The sequence below is a fragment of the Tursiops truncatus genome, chromosome 3, assembly GCF_011762595.2.
Source record: "Tursiops truncatus isolate mTurTru1 chromosome 3, mTurTru1.mat.Y, whole genome shotgun sequence".
NCBI lineage: Eukaryota > Metazoa > Chordata > Mammalia > Artiodactyla > Delphinidae > Tursiops > Tursiops truncatus.
Window position 1 is genome coordinate 98,979,498 of NC_047036.1, and position 27,892 is coordinate 99,007,389.

A 27,892-nucleotide genomic window follows, 5' to 3' on the forward strand; every position below is an offset into this window, starting at 1 on the left:
CGATTAAGTGTTTTTGCTATTTTTAAATTTTATTTGTTACTGAGGGGGAGGTTCTACTTTACTAAACTTTTTACTATGACCTCACTTTCTGTAAGTAAAAGTGATGCATGCATGCTGCTGAAAGGTTGAAAACATTAGACAGAGCACAGAAAGTAAGAAAATAAAATAAAAAGTCATTTCGTTTTCATTTTTATTCAGTGCACACCTCCTACCATTGTTTGCTCTTATAACCTAGGAACTTTTCCTTTGTCATTGTTTCCTAGAGATTCTATTTCTTATCATGATGTCTCAAGGAAGTAGGTTTTGTTCTTTAACTAGTACATGCCAAAACACTTGAAGTTAAGGAAAATGAGCCTAGAAAAAAAAGCATTAATTAGAAAATCATTTATTATGACTTTTCAATGTTAAAACTTCACTTTTCTCCTACTTAAAAAACTCTTATGTCTCTGATATACACATTAATATCCCTGTAGAGTACTCTCCTTATATTTTGGAGAATTGGATTATTACTCTGTTGCTTTTGACAGTTGAATCTAAATGAACTATCTGCATATTGGCACTATTTGCTGAGCAATTTTTTGAAACCGCTTGTAATAAAAAGCCCTTCAGTAACATGCTATGATACCCTCATGTTGCAACCTATTCTGAGGTGGACTGAAATTAAATTTTGTTTACTAATATAAACATTGAAGTTGGGGACTTGATTTACTTTTTAAAAACTAACTCTGATCAGTGGTATATCTGTTAAAATAGCAAATGTATCAAGAACTAGGCAAATCATCCTCTGCCATAAGATCCTCATGGCACAGGCCTGGGAAGAATGACCCTACATGCACATCTTTCTACACGTAATGGGGCAATGAAAAGGTTGAGAGAAAATGTTTTAAGAGTTAAAATGACCCTGCAGCAAGTAAGATGCCCTAATTTATTGCTTAAGACTAATTCAAGTATTTTAATTTTGAGAACGGTTTGTCCAAATTTTTTTTCAAAGGTGCAAAAAGAGACTCATTCTATGTTGGACTCATGTAATGGCATAGAGTCTGTTATGCCAGGGATCTCAAGATGGTGAGATGTGAGCTGGATAACACCTGTGTACAGATTCGGTTTGACCTGCGTGATCGTTTTTGTGTGTGAGTTTGAAAAATCTGTAAATTTCACATAAAAATCAGTCTTTCTCTCCTCTCTTGAACTCTTTCGAAAGGGGCAAGACAGTGCCCTCTTTGTGTTACCTTTAGGCAATCATGTCTTCTACTGTCCACTGTTAAGTCCCTTCTTTATTGCCGTGTATTCACATACCTTCCCCAGTTAGATTTGACGACTCTGTTTCTGTGGTAATCTGAAAATGCTGTATTACTTTATAAACATTCCTCATATAGTTATATGTAAATGGTTAACACTAGCCTTCTGGAAAAAAGTCTAAATGGCTATATATTACAAATTACCCAGATTATTTAGTCATCATCCTCTAATTCTTGGATTATACATGTGAAAATCATGTGTTACAAATCTATATGCATAATACTCCACAAATTAAATTTTGAAATTTCAGCACATTTTGTTCACACTATCTCATAATTTTGTATTATATGGCATATATATATATATATATATATACACATATATATATATATATATATATATAGTGTGTGTGTGTGTGTGATACGTGGGCCTCTCACTGTTGTGGCCTCTCCCGTTGCGGAGCACAGGCTCCAGACGTGCAGGCTCAGTGGCCATGGCTCACGGGCCCAGTCGCTCCGCGGCATGTGGGATCTTCCCGGACCGGGGCACGAACGCGTGTCCCTTGCATCGGCAAGCAGACTCTCAACCACTGCGCCACCAGGGAAGCCCGTATATGGCATATTTAAAAAAATTCTTTTCTTAATGATGTTAAATAGCAGAATTTTTCCACCTTTTCATTAAATTAGAACTCAGTAAAAAAGAAAGTGTCATTTTGAAAGAAGAAACACTATTCCTGGGTTTTATATTAACAATGTAATATGCTAGTTATTTTAAAAATAACAATAGAGAATTTGGCCAAGTACAATAGAATTGGATACAATTGTGGCCACTAGAGGGCTTTGATTTTTTTTTTTTTTTTTTTTTTTAACCAGTGCAAGCATAACTGTGAAGATAAACAGTGAAGTTTATATGTCAACCAAAGATTAACTGGTTAGTGCCAAAGTTTTAAATGTGGTTATAATATATAAAGTATGCAAGAATCTTATCCAGACTATACATAAAATATATAATTTTTGACATTGTATATCCGTGAAGCACTGTTTCATAATTTAATAAGTGAAAAGTAGTCAATAGTACAAACTCACAGATGGGATAAGTTTTCATACATTCATTGCCTTAACATTTTTAAGGTGTTAGAAAAATATTCTACATTTTGCTTCTTTTAATACCATATATAGAACATGTGTATCTATAGTACCTTTGCATATCTTTTTGTTAGAACTAAACAGTAGAACTACCTTTTGTTATGAATACTCCATTCTTGTTTGAAAAAAATCATGCTGAAGTCTTTCAGGGACTTTTCAACAAAATGACAGCTGTGAAAGATCAATTTTCAAGTACTAGCAGATTTAAATGGCTGTTGGCTCTCTGTGGTGAAGATTTTCGTTGTTTTTCAAATTATGTGTAAATTATCTTTCATAAAATATCTCTGGAACCCTATGACAATGAAGACAGATGCTTGAGAAGCCTATTTTAAAAGAATTCCAATTTTTAAATCTCCCCTCTCTCTTTCATCTCATATATTCTGGCTCATTAAATCAGACATGAAGGTCTTATATTTTAAAATGCACCTCCCTTTACTCCATTAAAAATGGAGTAGAACTCAGGCACAGTGGGGAATATTATAATGCTTGCATACCTTTATTAAACCAAGAATAATGTCCCACATGCAGTTGCAATAAGCACACTTCCACCATAATTGAGTTAGACTAGGTATTTTCAAGTTAGGAAAGATATTCCAAAGATGGGCTTTAGAGATTTTCAAATGTTTCCACTAATGCAAAAATATTGTAATGTAACCTTCTCATTTGCATCATTTTCCATAATTTTCCCTATGTTTGCTTATGACAATAATAATCCTTTTTAATGACTTGGTTTATGGCAATGTCTTTCCACTCCTTCAAGTCTCTATAAAATCACAGATGCTCACGTCACTTTTCTGTTTGAATTTTGCCTATTACTTTCAGGTAAAGGCCAAACTTTTGGTATTTAGCACGGTATTGAAGACCCTTCGGTGTTATAGCACTTCCTCACCTGCATCTCTTTTTCTTTCTGTCTCTATACACTTTCTTCTTTTCCTAGCTTGCCCCTTCATCTATTAAACATGCCCTCAGAAGTGCATGCATACACACACACACACACACACACACACACACACACAGCACAGCACACATACACAAACCATACCCCTTTCAGTCTGCCACATTGGATGGCTTTCTGCTGGAAATCTCAATTGATCTTTCAAACCTCCTTTCCTTTCCTTTGCATTTTATTGTGCCTGGAATTATCTTCGAGCTTTTTCTACCTGATCCTTCCAAAGTCCATTAAATACGTTCTATTTCTGACGTTATTCCTCCCTCCCTGGCAGAATTAATTGTTCTTTCCTCTCTCCTCTTAAAACATTTTATATATAGTCATACTCTAGCATGTATCACAGATACTACAGACAATTACTCTCTCTTTCCTCTTTTTTTTTTTAATTAATTAACAATGTGGGCAACTAATACCAGGAAGGAAGACCCAGTTTCACCATCACACAACTAACGAGAGCCCAAATTATAATTACATCCAAATGCCATACCTTCATATTCAGTTGTGTTATCAATATCAGCATTTCTGGTAATATTACTTTGAAGGTTTGAGAAATGCTATTATTTCTATAATTATATGTTTGAGATATCAAGAAAGGAGTAATAGAGTTTTTCTGATGTTTTTATCAAGTAATTTAATGTTCACATAGATTCTAAGATAACTTAGACAAATAATAGTCTAATTTACTAAATTCCTCTTCCTTTACGTTATATAATAAACCTTTAACTCACTATCTGAGAAAAAGTAAAAACATATGTCAAAATGTCATTTTAATGTTTAAATATTTAAATATTTCATTAGTGATATTGATAAATGAAATGCTTTACAATTGTATTTTAATATATCATTTCAATGTCTTCCCTCTAACAGAGGGAAGTGTATATGTGTGTATATATATATACACACACAGAGAGATTAGAAATCTCATGAACATAGTTTATTTACAACCGAAATTCATCACCTCAAAAGTTCACAAACAAGCACCAAACCGTAAGCAATAGGGACCTAATGTAAAAATATTTTGTTATTGTTCCTTTTACTTATTTATGTTGATTTATTCATTTAATATATATTTCTGTTTCAGATGTAATGGAACAGGATACCCTGCCCTCTGGGCGCTTACATTTTCACCAACGAGTCTGACATTAAAGAGCTAATTACACGATCAGTCACTAGTGCAGTTCATGCTGTGAAGCACAGGTGCAGGAGCTCTAGGGCTGTGTTGCAGGACTTCAGGGCAATCTGGAAGCTTTCCTTGAAGAGGAGAAATGTGGGTGAATTTTTGAAGAATAGGTCAATGTGTGTGTGTGTGTTTTGTGGGAACAGTAAGGAGTAACCAGGACTAGGTAGAAGATGACTTATACAAAGACCCAGAGACGGGAGCTTAGCATCTTCTAAGCACAGGAAGAAATGAAAAGAGCAGAGTGAGGGGAAGTGGCACAAGGGCAAGCTGATGTACAAAGCAGGACCTGGATCTTAGGAGGATTGTGATTTTATAAATATTTGGTCTTTATCTTAAGAGCAATAGGAAACCACTTAAGGTTTAATAATTTATGTTATACGTACAGATTTAAGGAAAGCTCTGTCTGGCTGCAATGCAAAGACTGGATTAAATGGAAGAGAGAGTGGGTTGAATAGAGAGGTTGTTCTTACAACCTTACTCATGATGCTTACAGAATATTTTTTATTGAGCTAGTTTACCATCAGTAGGGAAGGTTATACACAACCTGAGGTTTATTTATCTACACTTTTTTTGTTTTTGTTTGTTTGTTTGTTTGCGGTATGCGGGCCTCTCACTGCTGTGGCCTCTCCCATTGCGGGGCACAGGCTCCGGACGCGCAGGCTCAGCGGCCATGGCTCACAGGCCCAGCCGCTCAGCAGCATGTGGAATCTTCCCAGACCGGGGCCCAAACCCATGTCCCCTGCATCGGCAGGGGGACTCTCAACCACTGTGCCACCAGGGAAGCCCCTCATCTACACTTTTTAACATGCAGAAAGTTATTAGAGTTTGAGAGCTATAAGCTTGTGTTAAAGTTTACAGGTCCATTATTGTGAGTTACAGTCTCCTCCTGGACATTGTTAACATAATGGAATCATTTTGATGTGCATACTCACAAATTGCAAGTGAATGAGTCTTTTAAATCTGTTAAGCTGCTTATAGCAATTGTGATGAGGGAGGTTTCCTTTTCCACACTTTACAGGAAGCCTTAGTATAAGCATGTTTGTTATGAAGACAGAAATTAAAGTTAGCAATGGCATTTCAACCACTATAATGTGTGGGGAAAGAAAAGTCATAAGTACTCACTTACTAAAACTGACATGCAAGTAAAAGTGGGACTTACATGAAGTGATCATCACTTGTAATACTGATACATTTTACCTCTATGGAGCTGAGCTGTGCAATAGCACTTTATCCCTTAGTACTCAATTGTCTTATGTTTATTTTATACAGTAAGCATTTGGGCATATGACATTAGAAACGGTGTGTGAAAATTTGGGGGATTTCTACTTCCTCCAAGAGTACCTCAAAAATGCTTACAGTTCGATGAGGAACTGATTTAAATGAAACCAGTTACTTTTGTTTTATAAGTTAAAAAAATTAAACACCTTGATTTTGCAAATTGTAGAGTTACAAATTTTGGATCATTTAGTGCTGTAAATAACATAAACTGTTGATACTTGTATAATTTTCCAAGGTTGCCAAGGCCCATGAACCTTTTTGGACAAATCATATCTATAATTTTATATTTAGACCTGGTCTTCCTAAATACTATTCATTCCATGGCTATAAAACAATTTAACTTAAAAAGAAATTACCTACTAAAGCATGTATGTCCATCTTCATTCTCTATCAAAGCACTAACTTTATGCATTTTTTTGGTTGGTGCCACAAATCCAAACCTTTTGGGAACCAATCTTCAAAAGTGCAACTGGTGCAGAAACTCCTAAACATGCCCTGCAGGGCTCCCCACAACGTGGCCTCTGTCTGCCTTTTCAGCCCTGTCTCTTATTCATGTGCCTTATGCTACTTTATCCTTTACCAACATATAAAAAATTATATTTCATACCTTTATGCCACTTCACATGCTATTCCTTCTGCCAAGAAATGCCTTTTCCTCCAGGTTTCATTTTATCATTCAAGACATCTCTCATTTTCACCTGATTTGAAACTATCTCTGGCCAATGCTACCAACTGACCTGCTTGGAAAGAATAAATCACCCCTTTCTCTGCTCTCCTATGCTTGTCAATCCTTTTACCACTACACATGGTACACTGTGTGGTAATTATTAGTTTGCATGGGGAAGGACTGTATCTAGTTCATGTTTTTTTTCTTTGATTTTTTTGGGAGAATATCATTTCAACTATTATCAGGCAGGTATTTGCACATTCATCTCTATCTCCAAATCAAATTCTACATAAGGATGTATAAAATTCACCTTCTATATCATCTCCATCCTATGTCTAGGCCTATTCCCTGGCGATAACCCCTTTTAACATTTGCTTTTGTTTTTCAGGTAGTCAGCTGTCTAAACAATATGCTCAAACACTTTTTTTAAACTGCAAACCATGTCATTTGACTCATCTTTATGGAAGATGAAGAATTAGTCTTTTTTGCTTTTGCCATATGTTGAGAAGAAAAATCAGTAACCAGCATCTTAATAGTAACAGTAGAATGAAACACTGATAATGAACTCATAAAGAAATAAATTTAAACCTATATTTCTAAATTTGAACCTTTCAAAAGAGAATTCAAGATTCAAATGGTTTCTCTTTTTACACACATTATACTCATCACCCACAGTTCAATAGTTCACTTCTTTTCCCTATCCCTAATGTGTGACAACTTTCCAGTTGTATGATCTATTGAATGTAATTCGTTATTTTTTCTTGGAGAATTCTGATTTCCTGTTTTAGCTTAGAATAATTGCTTTGGGGACTCAAGTAAGTTGTCATTCTTAAATTCTTTTGTTTTCATACTTCTGTGTTAATTACAACGGTTTTTGCTTTCTGTGCCTTCCTTCTTTCTTGGATTCCATTTTACTGAGCTACAGAATATCCTTAACTTTCAAAGAACAGATACAGGAGAAGTAAATTATCTTTGTCCTTAATATCTACAAATATTTTAATTTTTCATTACAATAAATTGTTAAATTAGTCAGGTATAGAATTGGGGTTAAAATTACTTTGCCAGAGAACTTTTGAAGTTACTGGTAAAATGACTTTCATCATCCATTCATACATAAGATGCTGTGATGATTATTTAATTTTCACTTCTTTCTGAGTTTTCTGTGTTTGTTTGGTAAATGATTGACTTTGTTTTCATTTTCATTCATCCTGATTAGCGCTCAGTTGACTCTTTCCCTCTGAAGCTCCATTTGTATTGTCAACTGTGGAATTTTCTCTCTATTTTTTTTTGATTATTGGAATCCCACATTTTTATCTTTTTTCCCCATTTTTTTCTGGAACTTCTCAGTCAGTCATTAAAGCTCCAGGATTGATTTTCTTGCTTTCCCTGCCTTTAAATTTTTTCTTGTATTTTCCTTTTTATTTTATTATTTTTTAATTATTTTATTTATTTATTTTTGGCTGTGTTGGGTCTTCGTTGCTGCACGCGGGCTTCCTCTAGTTGTGGCGAGCGTGGGCTACTCTTTGTTGTGGTACGTGGGCTACTCATTGTAGTGGCTTCTCTTGTTGTGGAACACAGGCCCTAGGTGGGTGGGCTTCAGTAGTTGTGGCACGTGGACTGAGTAGTTGTGGCTCACAGGCTCAGTAGTTGTGGTGCACAGGCTTAGTTGCTCCACAGCATGTGGAATCTTCCCGGACCAGGGCTTGAACCCATGTCCCCTGCATTGGCAGGAGGATTCTTAACCACTGAGCCACCAGGGAAGTCCCTATTTTCCTTCTTAAAGAAAATAATTTTGCTTTATGATTAGGAATATTTCTTAGATTTTTTTTCTTTTCTTTAAAAATAATCTTTTTAAATTTAGTATTTATGTTTTATACTTCAAATATTTTTCTTTCTTGATGTCTGTTCTTTTATAACAGTGTATTATTTTATAGCTGCAATACATTCTGAAACTTCTCCAAGTACATTAATTGGAATTACTACAAAGTTCTCTTACTTTACTAATAATGACAGCTTTGCCTTCAATATTGATCTTTTCATTTATCTTGGTCCTTCTATTTTGTGATGTTGTTTACCCTCAAATATCTCTTGATCTTCAAACATATTCATATTATAAAGATGTTTTAACAACCTCTTCTACATATAGGGAAAAGGAGGATGCTGATTGAAAATTCTGAATGTGTCAGATGGGCACGAAGTACTTCAGAAGACAAGCTAGCTGCTCTTGCCCCATTTCTACCACCTTCCCAATGGAAAAACATAATAATAATGAGGGAGGAGAGCTTTGTTTTGAGATCCTACCAACCGCACTCAGTGCCGCCTTCTTATCCAGAGACATGTTCAGATTCTTTACAGCAAGAATTTCAGTGTACCTTAAGGGTGTGAGCTCTTAGCATGTTGCCAGTCTTGTTGCACCATTTGACACAATTTTTTTCCATTGTGAAACATAGTCACTCAACAACTTCACACCCTAATTTTGCATTGCCTCTCACTTCCACTCTCTCTCTATTCCACTTTCAAGTTTGGAATCCTTCTGGGACTCCGTCAGTACTTTGACCACCTTTTCATTAATTCATCCATGTATTTATAAAACTCTCTGGGTCAGCTTATACCACACTTTGAGAAGATATTCTGAATTTATTACTGTATTTATTTCTTTACTCTCATTTAGATATGATTTGGGGAGGAAGGCACTAAATACACATGATCAGTCTCTATTAAACTGGAAGCCTTATTTTTTTAATCCTCAGTGTCTCATACAATAACAGGTTAATAATATTTGCACAATAAATATTTGTCAAACCCAATTGAACACACAGAAAAATAAGAAAAATTACATTGTAGTTTTAGCTTATTTTCTACTGATCAGGCTTAGCTATGAATTATGATTATTGTTTATTTTTAAATCTAGTTTACTTTCAGAGAACAGGGTATAAATTGCCACTTAAATGAATATTACAAAAGCAAACAACAAAACACCTTCAAAACATATACTGTATTCTGTTTCAAAAAATGTTTCAAATAATTTTTCAGTAAGAATTTTTAAGCAAGTTTATAACCTTCATATTTATTTCCCAACAAGGATGATTAAAGGTATACCAGTGTGTTTGTGTGTGTGTGTGTGTGTGTGTGTGTGTGTTTTCTGTATGTGTGTTTTAGTCTCTATTTCAGAGGATGCTAATTGCCTTGGAATGTCCTTTCTCCCTTCTTATTTTGAGGAATAACCATAGCTTTTCACTGAGCACGTTGGACCCCAGATAAAAGCGTACATTTCCCAGTCTCCTCCACTTAAGCAACTTACTATTGGCTGGTCAAACATAAGCAAATAAAATGTATTACTCCTGAAACATCTCTTTAAAAAGGAGTAGGTGTGCGTTCCCCACTGTTCTTCATCCTTTCCCTTGAAATACATATGCGAAGGCCGGCCCTCCAGCTATGAACTTGGACTTAAAAATAGACACCAAACCCTAGGGATAGCAGAACAGAAAGTTGGAGAGAGCCTGGGTCTCTGGCAGCTTCAAGATAGTGCCTTATTTATCGTGGATTGCTTCCACTATCTATGTTATATACTCTATCAAATACACCAAGGACAAGGAGAATAAATAAACATTAGATAATACAACTCTGTTATTATCGTGTCTGGGATATTGTGATTGGTCAGGTCTCTAAGAAACAATAATATTGTTAAGGAAGTGGCAGTTGCTGTAGAAACCCAAAGACAACTTTGGGAACTCAAGGCAATTCTAGTCATTCCTTGGAAAGCAAGCATTTAGCGCTCACCACCTGAGCAACTCTTTCATATTGGTCACTGGACCTTTTCAAAAAAAAAAAAATTTTTTTTTTTAAACAAATGTCAAAGCAGAATTAACCAAATTGTGGAATAGTTTAAATGTTTTCCACTTATTACATTGTTTTTAGCACAAGTATAATTAAATATAGTTCTCCCATTCACAAAATAATTACAAGAGTTATTTATACATATTAATTCATATTTAGTACATCACTAGTACTGTGGTCTAGCAGTGGAATACAGAGTTGTATAGTACATAATGAACAACTTATTTCCTGTCAATAGATCAACCAGGTGATAGATAGATAAAATATATATAGATAAATACAAGTATAGATTTTAAAATTTTTATATTATGTCAAAAATGGAGGGCTTCCCTGGTGGCGCAGTGGTTAAGAATCCTCCTGCCAATGTAGAGGACATGGGTTCGATCCCTGGTCCGGGAAGATCCCACATGCTACAGAGCGACTAAGCCCATGCACCACAACTACTGAGCCTGAGCTCTAGAGCCCTCGGCCACAACTACTGAGCCTGCGTGCTATAACTACTGAAACCCACACACCTAGAGCCCTTGCTCTGCAACAAGAGAAGCCACTGCAATGAGAAGCCCGTGCACCACACGAAGAGTAGCCCCCACTCACCACAACTAGAGGAAGCCCGCACACGGCAATGAAGACCCAACACAGCCACAAATAAAAACAAATAAATAAATAAATTTATTAAAAAAAAAAAAGTAGAAGTGAAGCTCTTGGGTCAGCCTGCATTCGGCCATGGACCATGGTCTGACAGCTAGTTCAACCGTTGCTCTCATTCATTTCCCTTTCTTTTTACTGCTGATGCCACACATTTAAATTGTGGTTGTTTTTATGAATAAATATTAAATATAGAAGAACTCATAATTTGGTGCATATTTAAGTTGGAGTTAAATTCCTCCTTTCCTTTCATTAAGTTTGTAATTCTTAATGAAATTCTTGAAGTTGTGATTTGTTACTGAGAAGGCCCTAGAGAAAGATTCACTCAAATTGAAAAAGGGTTTTGTTTTTAAGGCCATTGAGCTATACATTTTGTGGCTTTTAATTGAAATATGTAGGATTTAGGAAAGATCTCAATACATTTAGGGCTATACTGATGAGTATTTAAAGATAAATATGTAATTCAACCATCTTAGTTGTTTTGGAGAGTGACTGAAATGTTCCCTGTGCCAAGCTGTGGAGCTAGGCTTTCAGAGTCAGATAACATAGGCAGAGAGTTCACTAAGCCTCACCAACTCTTTATGGCTGCCTTCCTTTTTTTCTACTTCATTCTTTCCTGTGTGCCTTTCTGGACAGCCCAGAATTGGTGACATTGAAGACCTTGAAAATCAGACCCAAGATGGGAAAGCTGGGGAGAGATGGAAGTGAGGGCAAGAAATGACTTTTCTCAGAGGTTCTACCTTTATCCAGTTTATTTACTCAGCATTTTATTATTGAATATCCACTGTGTACAATCACTGTACTCTCTGCCAGGAATACAAAGATGGAAATATGTGCTTACACGGTCTGAGGGAAACACACAGGTATAGACAATTCTGATATATAGAAGCAACTGTAATAATAAAATGGCAAAATCCAGTGAGAGCATAAGAAAAGGAGCTCCTAATGTTTTTATTTATTTATTTTTTAATTTTAGGTAAATCCGTTCATCCTAAATTTCACTCTAATGCCAACCCTGAAACCTTGAAGTATCTTTATTTTTATTCTTTGCAGTTTAACATTTACAGAAGTAGTATAAGCTGAATTTTGTATTCCCACAAATAACTTAGATCATTTAGTCAGTTAATTTCTTCCAAATCTGCTTCCTTTTTATGAAAATATTTAGGGATATTTTCCAATACGAAAACCTTAAGCTCATGTGATCCCTGAGCCACAATTATCAGTATTCCTAATTATTCCATAATCGAACCATAGCTTCCTTGTATGTGAGGCTAAGGAAAACCTCCTGGAATCACTGAACGCATTATCCTTTCTTTACATATCCCTTTGTTTCACTCCCATTGGCACATTCCTCCGTAGATCTGAGTAGCCACAATTACTTAGAAAGATGACTAAATTTCAAGTTTGAGATACACAGTTCTCCTTTGCTCCTGATGTTAGGTGTGGATGTTCTTAGACTTTTGATTGATGTCATGCTGTCCTCTTACCTCCAAATATGTGCAAACAATGTGTCCCTCTAGTCCTACTTTCTTTCATTTTGCTTTCCCCTTAATTCCATCATGCCTGTGGTCATAATTCCTTTAGTTGCAATATGATACTGTGAAATCGTTTCAGCAAAACATAGAAGTGTAATTTCAAGGAATACAGTGTATTCCTTGTATGGTTAATTTACTCATCTCTCACTTGGCTGCAATATCCTCCAACTCAACAAGCAAATAAACTGCAGCAGCTTTCAATGTGTTCTCCACATGGCAGCTGTTAAGAAATTCTCCTTTTATTTCTTTCTAACTTTATTTAAGTAGTGATATTTATTTTATTTTCAAATTATAAAAGATTTTACACATGACATAAAATAAATACTGTATCAAATATAACCCGAACTTAACAAATGTTAACACTTTATCATAATTACTTTATATCAAGTTTTAAAAGAAATAAAATATTTCATCTATATAGCTGATGCCTTCTGACAGTCTTTCCCCTTCCTTCTTGCCTAAACTTAATGTCTATCATTTATTTTCATGTTGTATAAACTAAAACATCTGTGCTTCTACATATAAACAATACATACATATTGGATACATATAGAGATATATATTTTTAAACTTTTATGTTCAACTGAAGATTTTTGAGATTTATCCCTGTTGATAAATATAGCTGTAGTTACTTCATTTGAACTAGTTTGTATTTACATACATGGCTTACTAATAGATATCTAGGTTGTTTCCAGTTTTTTGCTATGGCAAAACAAACAACACCAAAAAAAAAAAAAAACCTAAAAGAAACATCCTTGTGCTGTTTCAACCCTGTGCACATCTCTTAGAATTTCTCCAGAACAGTCTAGGCTTTGTGCCTAAAATACCTATACGGTAGGGTAGGGTAAGCACCTTATACAATTTATAAGATATTGTCCAAAAATTTCCCAACACACTGAATTTACATTTGCACTGGCAATGTACAGAGTTCCCATTTACCCACCTCATCACCAACAAGTAGAACTATCAGGCTGGTTCGTTTTTCCTAAACTACTCAGAATGAAATACTTTCTCACTTTTCTTCAGTTTGCACTATGTTGATTACTAGTGAGATTGAGTAGATGATTTTTGGAAATTCGGAGCATCCCTTATGTGAATTACTTCTTTATAACTTTTATCCCATTGTTTGAGCGTGTGTGTGTGTGTGTGTGTGTGTGTGTGTGTGTGTGTGTACATGAACTTTCAATTTTTGTTTCATTCATTTTTTTTCACCTGTTTGTATTGATACAATACTATTTGATTAAAACAGATTTCAGGGTTTTTTGCTCAGTATTAGTATAGCTGCATCAGTTTTCATTTGGTTATTTGCCTGCTATATCTTATTTCTTTCACTCTGTATTCAATCCTTCTGTGTCCCTTCTTGAATAAATTATTTTAATCTATTTATACTTGTTATGATTATTAATATTATTATTTTTTAAGTTTGGTTTTTTAAACTATCATGTGGGTTTGTTTCTATTTAGTATGCTTTTTTGGTTGTTTTCTTATTTTCTGCCATTTTTAGATTTGCCAAAATTCCCTTACTCACTTTTTAATCCTTATTTCGAAAGTTGTAAGTTTGTCTATTACTTCAGTAGTTGCCGTACAATTTTTCCCATGCATTCTTAACTTAATGAAGCCTAAAGCTAACCAGTGTCAGATAGATATGATATGATTCCTTACACACACACACACACACACAAATTCAGTGACCTTTACATGAAAAATTAGTATGTGCAAATGTCCTGGGACAGGAAGCTGACTGGCAATTATGAGGGTCTGAAAGAAGACTGGAGAGGTTTTAGAACAGAAAGGAAAAGGGAATCTTAATAGATTTGAATATGGAGGGTCACTTAGGAGTGCTGTCTTGTACTGGCTAAAAAGGGCCAATTGTTTTATTTTCAGAAATCCTGTGAGCCAATTGTGAAATAACTATTATTGAAAACAAAAGTATATAAACCTATATTAAGTGGATTACATTAAAAAGAAAGATGTTTTTCTAATTATTCCTAGTCATTCCTAATTATTTTACTACATTTTAATATTTATCTGTACTCCTGAGTTTATGTCTATTCTACTGGTATGGTAGAAATACTTTATAATGATGCACCCCTGCAGGTTTCTTCCCAATTTCACATTTAGTGATGTTGCCTTTACTCACTTGAAGTCAACCATGGCAGGAGTTTACGCCATGGAAACTGGCAAACTCTTCAAATCAGGACTCACTCACACCTCTAAGAACCCGTTATTAAACACTTATCAGAACAACACTGAGTGAGACTGTACAGGACCTTAGAGACCATGTTAAGAATTGATATATATCACAGGAGAAATGAGCAGGCATTGAAAGGTTTTAAGCAAGGAATGACAAGAGCACAATTCTGTTTTTAGAAAGACCACTGAGATTACAGAAGTGAGAAGCAAGGCAGGGTGACTGGGTGGCTCCCATGGTAAGTAATAGTGCCTCAGGCTAGAATCAAAGAAAGGAAGATGGAGAGAAATGAATGGATTTAGGAGCTAAAACTGAAGACCTAGCTCTCATGGTATTAGTGTGAACCAATCACATAAGACACTCATGTAGAAGAAGTAAAATCTCTGAGTCCTCTCTAACTTCTTGTTGGTAATGATATTTTCATTTTGAGCCCAATTGTGCCACCATGTGTCAAAAAGCCAACTTCACAGTTGAACAAACTTAGGCCTGAATAAGAGAGGAGGGAAAAGTCTACGTATGGAAACGTGAGATGAGGGGACTCATTCCATTGAAAAATAAATTACTTTTAAAGTAATCCATAACTTTTCTTTCCTCCTGTAGGCATACTAGTACATGTATGGTAGCCATGAGAATAGCCTCTAAGGTCTCTGACTGCAGGGAGTGTAAATGATAGAGGGTCAACTTCTGGGTTCTGAAATTGAGCATTTGCCCTGAGGCCATGCTTCCCACAAGTTGCCCCAGACAATGACTTAACAGGGCAGAGACACTACCTGTTATAAGAGGTGCCAGATTCAACCAGAAGTTAGAGAGGACTCAGAGATGTTACTTCCTCCACATGAGTGTCTTATGTGATTGATTGGTTCACACTAGTACCATGAGAGCTAGGTCTTCAGTTTTAGCTCCTAAATCCATTCATTTCTCTCCATCTTCCTTTCTTTGATCCTAGTCTGAGCCACTATTACTTACCATGGGAGCCACCCAGAGTCACCCTGCCTTGCCTAAATTTATTGAATGAAAACATTAAGAACAATGGAATACACCACTCAGTATTAGTCAAGGTTCCCATAACAGATTATAGCGAGACAGGAAGATATTGTTTGTAGTATACTTTGCTTCGGGTCGTTCTTCAACACAATTACCTTGTCCTTTCCACCAGGTGGTTGACCAGATTGATACCCTGACTTCTGACCTACAGCTGGAGGATGAGATGACCGACAGCTCCAAAACGGACACCCTGAATAGTAGCTCAAGTGGGACAACAGCCTCCAGCATAGAGAAGATCAAAGTGCAGGCCAACGCCCCCCTCATTAAACCCCCAGCCCACCCATCTGCTATCCTCACCGTCCTGAGAAAGCCAAACCCTCCCCCTCCCCCTCCACGGTTGACACCTGTGAAGTGTGAAGACCCGCAAAGAGTGGTGTCCACTGTCAATCCGGTAAAGACCAATGGCACCCTTCTGCGAAACAGAGGCTTCCCAGGGGCACCCAACAAAATTCCAAACGGAGACGTTTGCTGCAAACCCAGCAGTAACTTGGACAAGGCTCCAGTGCAGCCTCTGATGCACAGACCTGAAAAAGACAGGTGCCCCCAAGCAGGGCCTCGGGAGCGAGTTCGGTTTAATGAAAAAGTCCAGTACCATGGCTATTGTCCTGACTGTGACACCCGGCATCACATAAAAAATAGGGAGGTCCACTCACACAGCGAACCTGTCCACCCACCAGGAAAGCTTCCTCCCCATGGCCCTGCCCAGCCTCCTCCCCCTCACCTCCCTCCTTTTCCACTAGAAAATGGAGGGCTGGGAATAAGCCACAGTAACAGCTTCCCCCCACTCAGACCTGCACCTGTGCCTCCTCCCACTGCACCAAAACCACAGAAGACGATCTTGAGGAAATCAACCACTACAACAGTGTGATGTATGCCATTTAAAAAAACTTTTTTGTTTTTTTTAACTCTTATATTATAAACATAAAATAATACGTAATGAGCACTTTCTACTCAAGCAATAAAAAGCCCAAATATATTTATCCTGCATTCAGCAGAGTGGCATAAAAAATCACCGGGTAAGTATGCAGTATGTTGTTTATGTCCTGGCTATACATTGTTTAAAAGTTACATCATGAAACCACAGAATAACGGAATAGCTGAATATATTGTTTTTTCAATTGACCTGTGTCAAACTGTGACCTGTAGATTTCAAATATTTTGATTTACCATAAGAGATGGGATTAGATTCATTTTATTCATGCCTAACTCATCTATGCATTAAGAACATGCCATACTCTGACCTAATGCTTTTTAATAAGAAATTTTAATACTGAAAGACTATTTTATTATTTTTTCTAAAGATGTTTGTCACTAGTTTTGCATTATTAAATGCTGAGGATAATACCAGAACATTTATTTTCTATACTATACAATTATGACTATATGTTCACCTATATATGTAATGAAAGATTTTGGTCTGTGGAAATATCATATGTCAATAAACAATGGTAAATAATGGCAAAACCAAATGTTCCTCAGAATTAAAATGAAGCAGTGGTTCATTTAGTTCCACGTTAGTTTACATCAAAATGGAGAGCAGCTCTGACAGAGTTTGGAGATCACAGTGAGTATATGTCAGAATTTTTCAAATTAAATATCATAATCCAGATTCTCAATAGAACTGTAAATATTTTCATATGATTTGCCTCCATTTTGGTACCTCAGGGATGACCTGTTGCAGGCCAACCCCTTTAGGTCCTCCCCACTCTCAGCATGCCTCCAGGTCAATGCATAAACCAGCTCATTGAAGCTGTAGGATGACTTTGCTCCTGCATCAGCAAGCTCTCTGCCTTCCTGAGGGATTCCCCCATTTACAGGAGAATCCTAGAGGAAAATAAAGATGTTTATGGAACAGGATATTTTTAGCATTAGCCTTAAGCTGATCCTCCCTCAGAGCTGAAATATGCCAGGGTTTTTGTTATTCTATAGAAGGAAGAGAGGAAATCCTTTCCTCCTAACATCCAATAAATGTGCTTCTCTTTAGTCTAATTTGCCAACTAAAGTCACACTTACCCATGGACAAAAGTTCACTTCCTAACTACCATGATTTGGACTGATCCTATGATTTGCCCTGGAGTTAGAAATGAGTTTACTCCCTTAGATTCATGATGACAGGTAAATGCCTGAGCAAAATGTGGTCATTAAGTGGCAGGAGTAGAAGGAGTCATCTTTGGTGGAGATTTGATTATTATGCAACTTAAAAAAGAATACTGTAATACTTTTGAATATTTGGCTTTTGATCGTAAAACTTGAACTTTTGCTACTACAGGAAAGTAGTCTTCAATCATATTTCTTTGTTGCCTTTTTCATGTTATAGCATCATAATTTGGAGTACTGTTTTTGAACAGCTTCCTATTTAAAATGCTAATATATTTTAGGCATAATTCCCTAAAGAAAATAGGTTTATTTTTTAAAGGAACAATCAAATGAGTAAAAATAGTGACGTCACGTTGAAAATGTACTCAACATGATTTTTGTTCTGTGTGTGTTGGACATGAAGATAATGCAAGCAGAATAAATCCAACTTTTCAGAAAGTTACAAAAGGCAAGACTAATAATCAAAGGCCAGAATCTAAAGTTTATTAACTATATGATCAGTATGTTTGATAGATGTGAGCCAGGTAAATAAATAATTGACATTGAATACCAAAATAACACATATATTCTTAACATTGTAATATGTTCATTTAGTCTTGATATAAATAAACCCAGGCTTTTATCACCTTTCTAGATTTAAATATTTACATCCTTTCAAATATCCATCCAGTGTGAGGCCTTTTGATATTATAAAGTCTTTGAAGACATGAAGTTTTTTCCCTTCAGCCCATCTTTCTTTCACAGCCAATTACTGTGACCTAATAATTACATTATAGTGTGAGACTTTGACCTTGTTGATGTCTGGGAACCAACCTGGACCTCAAAGTAGAGCTTACTAACAGCCACATATCATCCACTGAGCAGATAACTCATTTGCAATAAAGCAAGTTGAATAAGTTGGATGATTTAAGCTGGTTGATTAAGGATATTTGAGCCAGATGCCTACACACAACCTCTGAGGTTCAAATCCATTTCTCTTCCTCAAATTATAGATGGAGTTACCCCATGAAAGACCATCTTTTTATGTTTGATTAGTGACATATGCCAAAACCACAACACCTGTTTTTATTTAACACATTTATAAGTAACTGTTGGCCTATAAAGCTGAGTTAAATCTCAACATAAAGAAGTTATAGTTATTGACCTTCTTCTCTTATTACAGTTTATTTATTACATAGTCAACATTAAATGTTAGATTACAGCAGTGTTGGGACATTCCTTTTAGTTTATTTGCTCCATATGTTCCTTTTTTTTTTTTTTTTTTTTTACTAATGTATAGAATATATTGGGCCAATAGGTTTTTTTGCCCGATAATTCTGCAACATTCATTGGTAGTCATGTCTCTAAATATATATAAACTTGTAAAACATGGAAACCAGTTAACATAGAGTGTCATAATATTTGCCTGGAAACTTGTAATTAAAGTGTCATAAGTGGCAGTGCGGTTTTTGTAATCAGCCAACATTGCTTTCAAAATTTAAATTCTGAAATGCAAGCTCTGCACATCATGCATTAAATCATCATAAAACATGGTCTATATTTTCTCTTCATGAAGATACCAAAGCAGAAATGCTGTTTTCAAATCTTTAAGGGCAGGTTCTTTTTTCACAACATGGCTTTAACTCTTTTATTCACACATAGAGTAGTGTACCAAAAAGCTGGCCTCAATACTCCTTTGAAGGTGATGTTTCTACAAAATGTAAAATGGTAGTACTGCTATGAAAACATCTATTCCTAGTGAAAGGTAGAATATAGTTCAAAAAACTGTATCCATTAATTAAATTGAAATAAGAAAAATTTTCTCTTGTTATTTTATTTTTTTATTGTTTTTAATTTTTATTATTTTTTTAAATATCTTTATTGAAGTATAATTGCTTTACAATGGTGTGTTAGTTTCTGCTTTATAACAAAGTGAATCAGTTATACGTAGACATATGTTCCCATATCTCTTCCCTCTTGTGTCTCCCTCCCTCCCACCCTCCCTATCCCACCCCTCTAGGTGGTCACAAAGCACCGAGCTGATCTCCCTGTGCTATGTGGCTGCTTCCCACTAGCTATCTATTTTATGTTTGGTCAGTGTATATATGTTTGGTAGGTCTCACTTTGTCCCAGCTTACCCTTCCCCCTCCCCATATCCTCAAGTCCATTCTCTAGTAGGTCTGTGTCTTTATTCCCGTCTTGCCCCTAGGTTCTTCATGACCTTTTTTTTTAGTTTCCATATATATGTGTTAGCATACGGTATTTGTTTTTCTCTTTCTGACTTACTTCACTCTGTATGACAGACTCTAGGTCCATCCACCTCACTACAAATAACTCAGTTTCATTTCTTTTTATGGCTGAGTAATATTCCATTTTATATACGTGCCACATCTTCTTTATCCATTCATCTGTTGATGAACACTTAGGTTGCTTCCCATTTTTGTGATGGGAGGTTATTGTATCTCCACTGATGAAAGGCAAAAAGAAAATAAAATTGACCAAAGTTCTCTTCCATCTCTCAGTGGTTTTAGGAGTCATAAAGGGAAATAAAACTGATATATTTTTTAGGCCATGCTGAAGCTAAATATAAAATATCTGCTCAAAAATACAGGGCATGCGAGAAGAGACATTCCCCACTCTTCAATTTGATAATATATTCATACCTCTTCTCATTAGTTTAATAGTAGTCTGTGAAAAAAATGTCTGCTATTAACTGAAGTGATTTAATTAACCTAAAAATTCTTGTTTGAATTATGCCCACATCTAACTATTTAATGAATAAAGGAATAAGGCACTGTATTATATGGCTTTCTTTGGGCAGATCAGTAGTTCCTTTTAACATGACCAAGAACAGCAGCTACACAGTCTCTGAAACTATGCAAGGCCTTTTATCTACAGGTTCTAATTATAGCTCTTTTTGGATGTTCTGTGAAGAAAAGGCTGAGTAGTTCCACATGTAATTGCACTGGGAATGGTGTAATCAAGTCATGAATCACTGCCTTGACTGAATTTTTTCCCATGGGATATATGCAATAATTCAATGTTTTTGTGATTGTCCTGATTCAGTTTTTTCTGCAGTTTCTCTGTTGGTAGCACATTTTGCTGTAATGTACACTCAAATTTGTAGCAAAATATTGCATTGTTGTGCATTGGTACATACAGATGATTTCTAAGTGAGGAAATGATTTATGAACAATAAAATTCTGTATCACATATTTAAGTGCACAGAATCTGACAATTACTAGATAGCAAAATCACATGACATTTTCTAGGAACTGTGACACTGTATTCAGATTTTTAGACTAAACAGTTTTGAATTTTAGAGTTGTGTAAATTGCCTGATTCTGAAATAATGACAGATGTGAGACTACCGTTAGGGCAGGCAGCAGTGTTGAACATAAAACTGCATTAGCCGTATTTTAGTGGAACATCAGTTATGTAGGGTGTCATTTCATTGAAAGCACTTGGATTTATCCATCTGGTCTTTTTCGAAAAACCTGAAGAAGGTCTGCAAATAACCCTCTCTTTAAAATGTAGTTAAATCAACAATGGATATAGAATTATGTGAAGGTCAAGCGAAAATACGTAGGAAATATTGCTTATGATTTATGACTTCTAGACTGATCAACGATAGGTAAACTAATATGTTAACTGCTTTCTGAAATTTTACATACATTATTTTTTTCTAAGTCTCATATGAATGTATAAAATAGATATTATTATCCTTATTTACAAGTGAAGAAATCCAGGACCTCAGTTTCAGTGTTTTGCCAAAACTGACCCCTTAGTAAGTGGCTGGCATTTTAGTGCCAGCAGGACTTCCCATACTTTTTTTCCCCACAGCATCACCATTTAATTGTGTTCTTCATAGCTCTGAACTTTGCAATTTTTTCCCCTTTGTTCTGAGGAGTTATTTTGACACTCAGAAGGGGTTACCTAATGTTATTTTGACATTCTCAATATGTTTGATCTTTGCAGAATGTGAGAGGGATTTCAGGCAATTTCACTACCATCAGAAATGAATGAGCTATTGAATAATGCAAGCCTCATTTTGTCATGTATTATACCAGAGGCTTTACCTTTCCGGTAAAACCTTTTCTCTTAAGTTCAAAGGCTGTCTATTATTTTGGATTTTTTTCCCTGAGAAGTTCTGATTCCACAGTATTAATGCCACTTGAAACTAACTGTGTCATTTGTATTACTGGTATTTCATTTGTGAGTTTCATGTGTCTAAGGTTGACCCCTACAGCTAAAAATAGCAATAGATCCACTCTGTGGAACCACCAAAGAACCAGTGCATTAGAGCTCTAATAAAAGCATTTCCATCCTTTTGTTATTAGACTATAGATATGATTTTTCCACTATTTGATAATGTAGTTGTCAATTCTCCTCACCACCAAAGGGAATTTGGACCAGCTAAATAAAACAATGTGTGCCCTTGGGTAGGTTAGAGTTGATGTTGACAATATATTATATCTAACACTTATTAAGGGCTTGCATTGTGTCCTTCTTCTATGTGTTTTGTATGTGTTATTTTTCCCTCATAACATTTTTCCCTCCTAACAACACAATGTCTTAGACCCTATTATTATCCATATCTTACAAATGAGGAAACTATCTCACTGCTGTTCAAGGTCATAGAGCCAGGAAGTGGTCAAGCCAGGATTTTAAGGCAGGCAGTCAGCCTCCACAGCCCACGTTCTCCACCACCTTTCAGAACTGCCCAAAGCACGGCCCCTGCATTGTGCACAGGTCATCTGTAGAGCTTACAGTCATTTCACTGAAACTTGCTTGAAAGTTGTTGGAAGATATAAGAACATAAGTCAAGATAGACTAGTTCATAAGACTAGTTCATGCTGTGGTAGCAAACAACTCTAGTATCTCAGAGGCATCCGAGTTATTTCTCATTCATTCAAAGTTCACCCTGAGTCCAGGAGATTCTCTAGGGCAGGTGTACCTCAGGCAGTCATTCATCGATCCAGGCTGTGTTGAATGTGTGGGTCCACCACCTGGTCATGCATCCTCTTCCAAAACCACCACAATAGAAGAAGGGAGACTGGAGAATCTTAGCTGTGCTTTTTCCTCAGTCCTTGTTCGTGTCATTGGCCAACACTAGTGATGTGGCCCTTCTTGTTGTCCCCATGTGCTCAAGAAAGGGAAGGAGATCCACATATAGGTGAGGACCGATCATGCCAACCATGGTTTCCAAAGGAGTAATTTTTTGGCATGTGTATAATTTGAATATATTATAGACCTCATTTTCTTTCCTTTTCATATTATTTGATGTTTGTTTAATCTAACCATAAATTGTGATGCCATCTTAGTTTAAACAAAGATGGAGAGATAAGAAGTGAAACTAACAACAGCCTTGCTTAAAACTTTATTGGAGGGAATTGACAGCATTTACGAAGATGAGGGATGAATTTTATCACAGTCATTAGCTACCATATTTGAATTCTGTCTGAGATTACTCGCCAACCTACATTTTTTAGTTAAGCATTTGAGAATTGCATACTAAATTTTCTTTAGTTAAATTTTTGAATAAAGACTTTTTCAGTAAATTAAGCTATTATATAAATAATTATTCCCATAAGGATAGATAAACCTTATTTGATACTTATTTATCCCAAATAATCAAAATATATGAAACTCTACTACAGAAATTTGTCATTGATAATGTAAATTATAACATGTGTTTATAATATTAATTATAGGGCAGTATATTAGGATAAAAGTGTAAGTTTGAAACCAGAAGGCCTGGATTTGAGTTTCAGTTTTCCCATCTCCCATGTGTTCTTGGTCAAGTTGCTTAACCAGGTCTGAGGCTTGCTTTCAAATGACGATAATGGTGCCACTCTTTTCTACCTAATAGAGTTCTTGAGTCATTAATTTCATCCCTGTGTGTATTCTGGGCTCACCCAATCCTCCTTTACAAAGTAAGGGGCGAGAAGATTAAGACCAGCAGAAGGATGCTGCAATTTCACAAACCCCAAGTGAATGTCTACAGCATCAGGATCATAAGCTTCCGCTCTTCTTCGGCAGCAGTGCTGAAAGGTAAAATGGATGAGGCAATGCCAATAGGCAGTTTTAGGATTCAAGAAGTCTGTAACCTTCAGCACAATTGAATAGGCAAAATCACCAAATCATTCCACCTTATTCTTTGCATAGGTCAGAAACACCTCCCAAACTCTTCCTCTAGGTTGGAACTAAGTAAATTATGTATGGCAGCATAGCTAATTACTATTTACTCTATGTCTTGTTTTAAATTCCATTATGTTATTTGTATGGGATGAAAGCTCTGCTGACACAGAATGAGTTACACACAAAGTTCAGTCATAGCTTCTGCTTTATTTGCTCAAACTCCCACTATTTTTCAGCTCATGTCTCTCTTCTGGACACAAAAATATAAGTGATGTGCATTTCCCCTGCCTTATTTTGTCTAAACCTTCATGAGGCACTCACTCCCCAAACTGCCTGGTTTCGCACATTTTATTTCTCCTAGAGTAACATTAACATTGATACACTAGCCATACCCCAATAGCACCCAATTTCCTAACATTTTTTTCTCTGTGTTTCTCCTCTAAAGGATACCATCTTCCAAAATGTTGTTATAAGGCCCTAATGATTTAATGAACGTGAAAATACTTTGCTGACAGTAAAACCTCACACAAATGCAGGCACTGTTATCAATTTATAGTACTTCTTACCAAATTACCATGTTCCTTTTTAATCTGGTGGGTTGATTTGTCTTTGCCTAGGTTGATGCTAATGATATTTTATTCATCTCATTTATAAAGTAATTATTTTACATCAATTTTTATAGTTACTATTATCAAGTAAGCCTAATGATTTTCTTAGAACCTTGTCAGTTCACATGTAGAACTCTCATTGTTGATTTATTAGATTTTGTGAATTAGTAAGCCAGAAAATGAACATGATAGATATTCAAGGTGACTACAACAGAGAACACAGTTTATTAAACTGTTTTGACAAGTATAGCTTAATTTTAATTATTTATAGTAATATGTAATAACACATGAGTAAATTCATGTAGAATATAATTTGTCAAACTAAAGTCTAATACCACTGAGCTTTTATAACTCCTAAAAATGGTCAAATAAGAGATTAAATCATCATTTGTTTGAAAGAGGAATGTCTGTGTTTGTGATTAAAAATATAATTTGTCAGTGATATTAGCAAAACTTGACAAAGCGTTAACTCTTATTTTGCTTTAAACAGTCTATGATATACCTGAGGACATGTTTCAGTGAGGTACCTTCCAAAAGGACCAAGAACTAAAAGTTCTTTGATCACAGTGATTTATGGCTTAAGTATAAGTAAATAAATATCGCTAATAGTCCAAAATTATCATCTGAAACTATTACTTTCTAACAATTCAAACTGCTCTTTAGGACAAAAATGGAATATTTGGATTTATTTTACCTATTTTTTCCAAAACTTCATAGTTGTATCAAGTAATGACTGCATTTTGCTTGATATTTGAAGTACACTACTGATGTTCTGGGGTTTTTTTAATAGATTTTTTTTTTCTGAGTGGATTTATTATCAGTATTACAGAAAATATTAAAAAGAGCTCCTCTATACGACTTCCCAATAGACCTTCTGATCATCAAAGCTCCCATTTTCAACCGGATTTAACTTCTGCTTCTCCCTTGTTCCTTTTATTTTATTTTTTTTAAATGTTGAGCCTTCTTTTAATTAATTTATTTTTATTTTTGGCTGTGTTGGGTCTTTGTTTCTGTGCAAGGGCTTTCTCTATTTGTGGCAAGCGGGGGCCACTCTTCATCGCGGTGCGCGGGCCTCTCACTGTCGTGGCCTCTCTTGTTGAGAAGCACAGGCTTCAGAGGTGCAGGCTCAGTAGTTGTGGCTCACGGGCCTAGTTGCTCCGCGGCATGTGGGATCTTCCCAGACCAGGGCTCGAACCCGTGTCCCCTGCATTAGCAGGCAGGTTCTCAACCACTGCGCCACCAGGGAAGCCCTCCTTTGTTCCTTTTATCCAAGTAATTTGAATTTTTTGCCACGTCTTGTGTGTGTGTGTGTGTGTGTGTGTGTGTGTGTGTGGTAATGCCATTCCCACTCCCACTCTCCTCAGAGAGGCTTTTATCCCTTACATCCTGACATTACATTGCCTCCTGCTTGTCACTCATACTCTTGCCTCAGCTGCTAGTCCATTCTGCAGATATCCAACAGAGAAATTTTCCTTTCATCATTTCATCTCAATCCAGAAAATTTTGAAGCCTCAGGATCATCTACTATTTAAAATTCTTAACTGTGGGCTTGGCAGTTCTAGCAAAAACCTTTCCAAGGCTGCTTTTACGAGTGCCCAATCTAGGAAGCTCAACACTGAGAAGGCTGCTTCGGCCAAGTAGTCAAAATGACTAACCTCCCGGCAGTCCTTACTCAGTTCCTGTTGCTGTACCATCTCCTGGCCCCAGCCTGAAATAATTTCTCCTGTTTCAAGAGGGGAGCTTTTGTAAATCTTGTGCTGTAGACTTCCACTATTTATTTGAATCCTTTCATAACAAATAAAATAAATTTATAAAAAAACTGGTAAAATGGGTACAACACAGGTAAAAATTCAAAAGTATAAAACTTAAAAATGCCTTTGGAAAAAATAGCCAACTGTTAATTAAACAAATATAAAGTTAAATGTATATCACCTCTCAAATTAACAATATGGTGGAAAGGCAATTATTTACCATCTACTCTCACTGGCAAAAAAACCCCATAGGATATTAGGGTAGAAGAAACTCAATATGGTTAAATCCAGTCCCTTCACTTAATACGTTATAAAATTGACCTCTTAGTAGGACAAATAAACTCATGCAAATTCATGAACAGAAATGGAAGTTTCCTCACTTGATATGAAATTTATTCCTGGGAACTTAAAACAAGCAGTACCCAGTAGAAGACAGATTGCTGCATATTGGTGTGTGAGAAATGGAATCTTGGCAGAGAAGAAGAAATAAGTAAGAAAATTTGAGCTAGTAATGTAAAGTGTTATCACATATGCAGAAAGTGCTAGGCAAAGAGAAGGAAGGGAAGCAAAAAGAAAATTGAAATAAGGTAAGCAATTAAAATCTTGTACCTAAAAAGTGAGCTGAATACAATGGAATAAAATGAAGGCTATGCACTTAAATTAATACGTGAAAGTTTAGTTGTATTTTTTACTGCTTAGACTAAGGTTATATAGTATGCCACTATTTTATTTGACTTTTTTTTTTTTTTAATTTGAAGATACACTCTGACAACAATGTGGGAGAAAGCCCTTTATCCTCCCAGGGATGTAGCCAGCTGATAAGAGTGATTAGTGAGAGTCAGGTGTGTCCTATAAATGTACTCATGAGAATGAGGCTTTTAGTTAGGTTTATATTCAGTCTTTCAGCTGTATTCCTTCAGGATCCATTTTATCCTCAGCTTTATCCAGATCACTACGATGATGTAGTTGGGAACAACTGAGTACTCTCAGCTGACAAGGACCACAGTGGCACATTCAAAGATAAAAGAGGTAAATATGATTTGCAACTGGAGTCTTATAGATGGCATTAGATTCTCCTTAAGCCACCCTAAACCTGGCTCCAGTTACTGGAATAAATATACAAGTTGTATGAGTTTTCTTCCCAGTGAGAAGATTCTAATTATTTTCTCGTGGTTCTGTTCAGCACTTGCATCAAATTTATTTCCTAAGCCTAGAGAACTGAAGCCCCATGTTGTTTTGTTTTCCGTAGAGCGCCTATCCTGTGAACTGAGTCCGGAGCATACTATTGTGCTTGATAAAATCACTTTGATAAAGATCAGCAGCCCTCTCAATATATATTTGTTGATGGAATTCATAGAATGAACAATCAGTTGTGAAGTGTTTTATTGATTACCATTTTCTATAGCTTTTGCCATGGCTCTTATTTAATGTATTGTTCCTTGCAATGTTTGGGGAGATTGGAATGAAATTTGAAAAGGCTATTTTTATATCTTTGGTTCAGTGTGTTTGAGTTTCCTTACTGATAGTTAAAAAGTGTGACATTTACTTAGCTTAAAGCTATAAAGGTTAGCTCTCATAAACTTCCTAATCCATGAAATGAGGGAAG

General features: G+C 35.9%; 1 protein-coding gene across 3 annotated transcripts in view; it reads left to right on the plus strand.

The window, feature by feature from the left end:
• PRR16 (proline rich 16) overlaps window positions 1–27,892 on the plus strand; it is a 269,867-nt gene that overhangs the window by 153,616 nt on the left and 88,359 nt on the right. The window contains exon 2 of one of the 3 annotated variants that reach the window (XR_012330833.1): window positions 15,823–16,726. Coding sequence is in view for 2 of the 3 variants with exons in the window: in XM_073802434.1 (XP_073658535.1) it covers window positions 15,823–16,578 (756 nt within the window). In the remaining variant the exon portion in view is untranslated. Of the gene's footprint in view, window positions 1–15,822; window positions 19,769–27,892 lie in introns of those variants that run through there. The other 2 variants (XM_073802434.1, XM_004320891.3) reach the window with 2 other exon arrangements.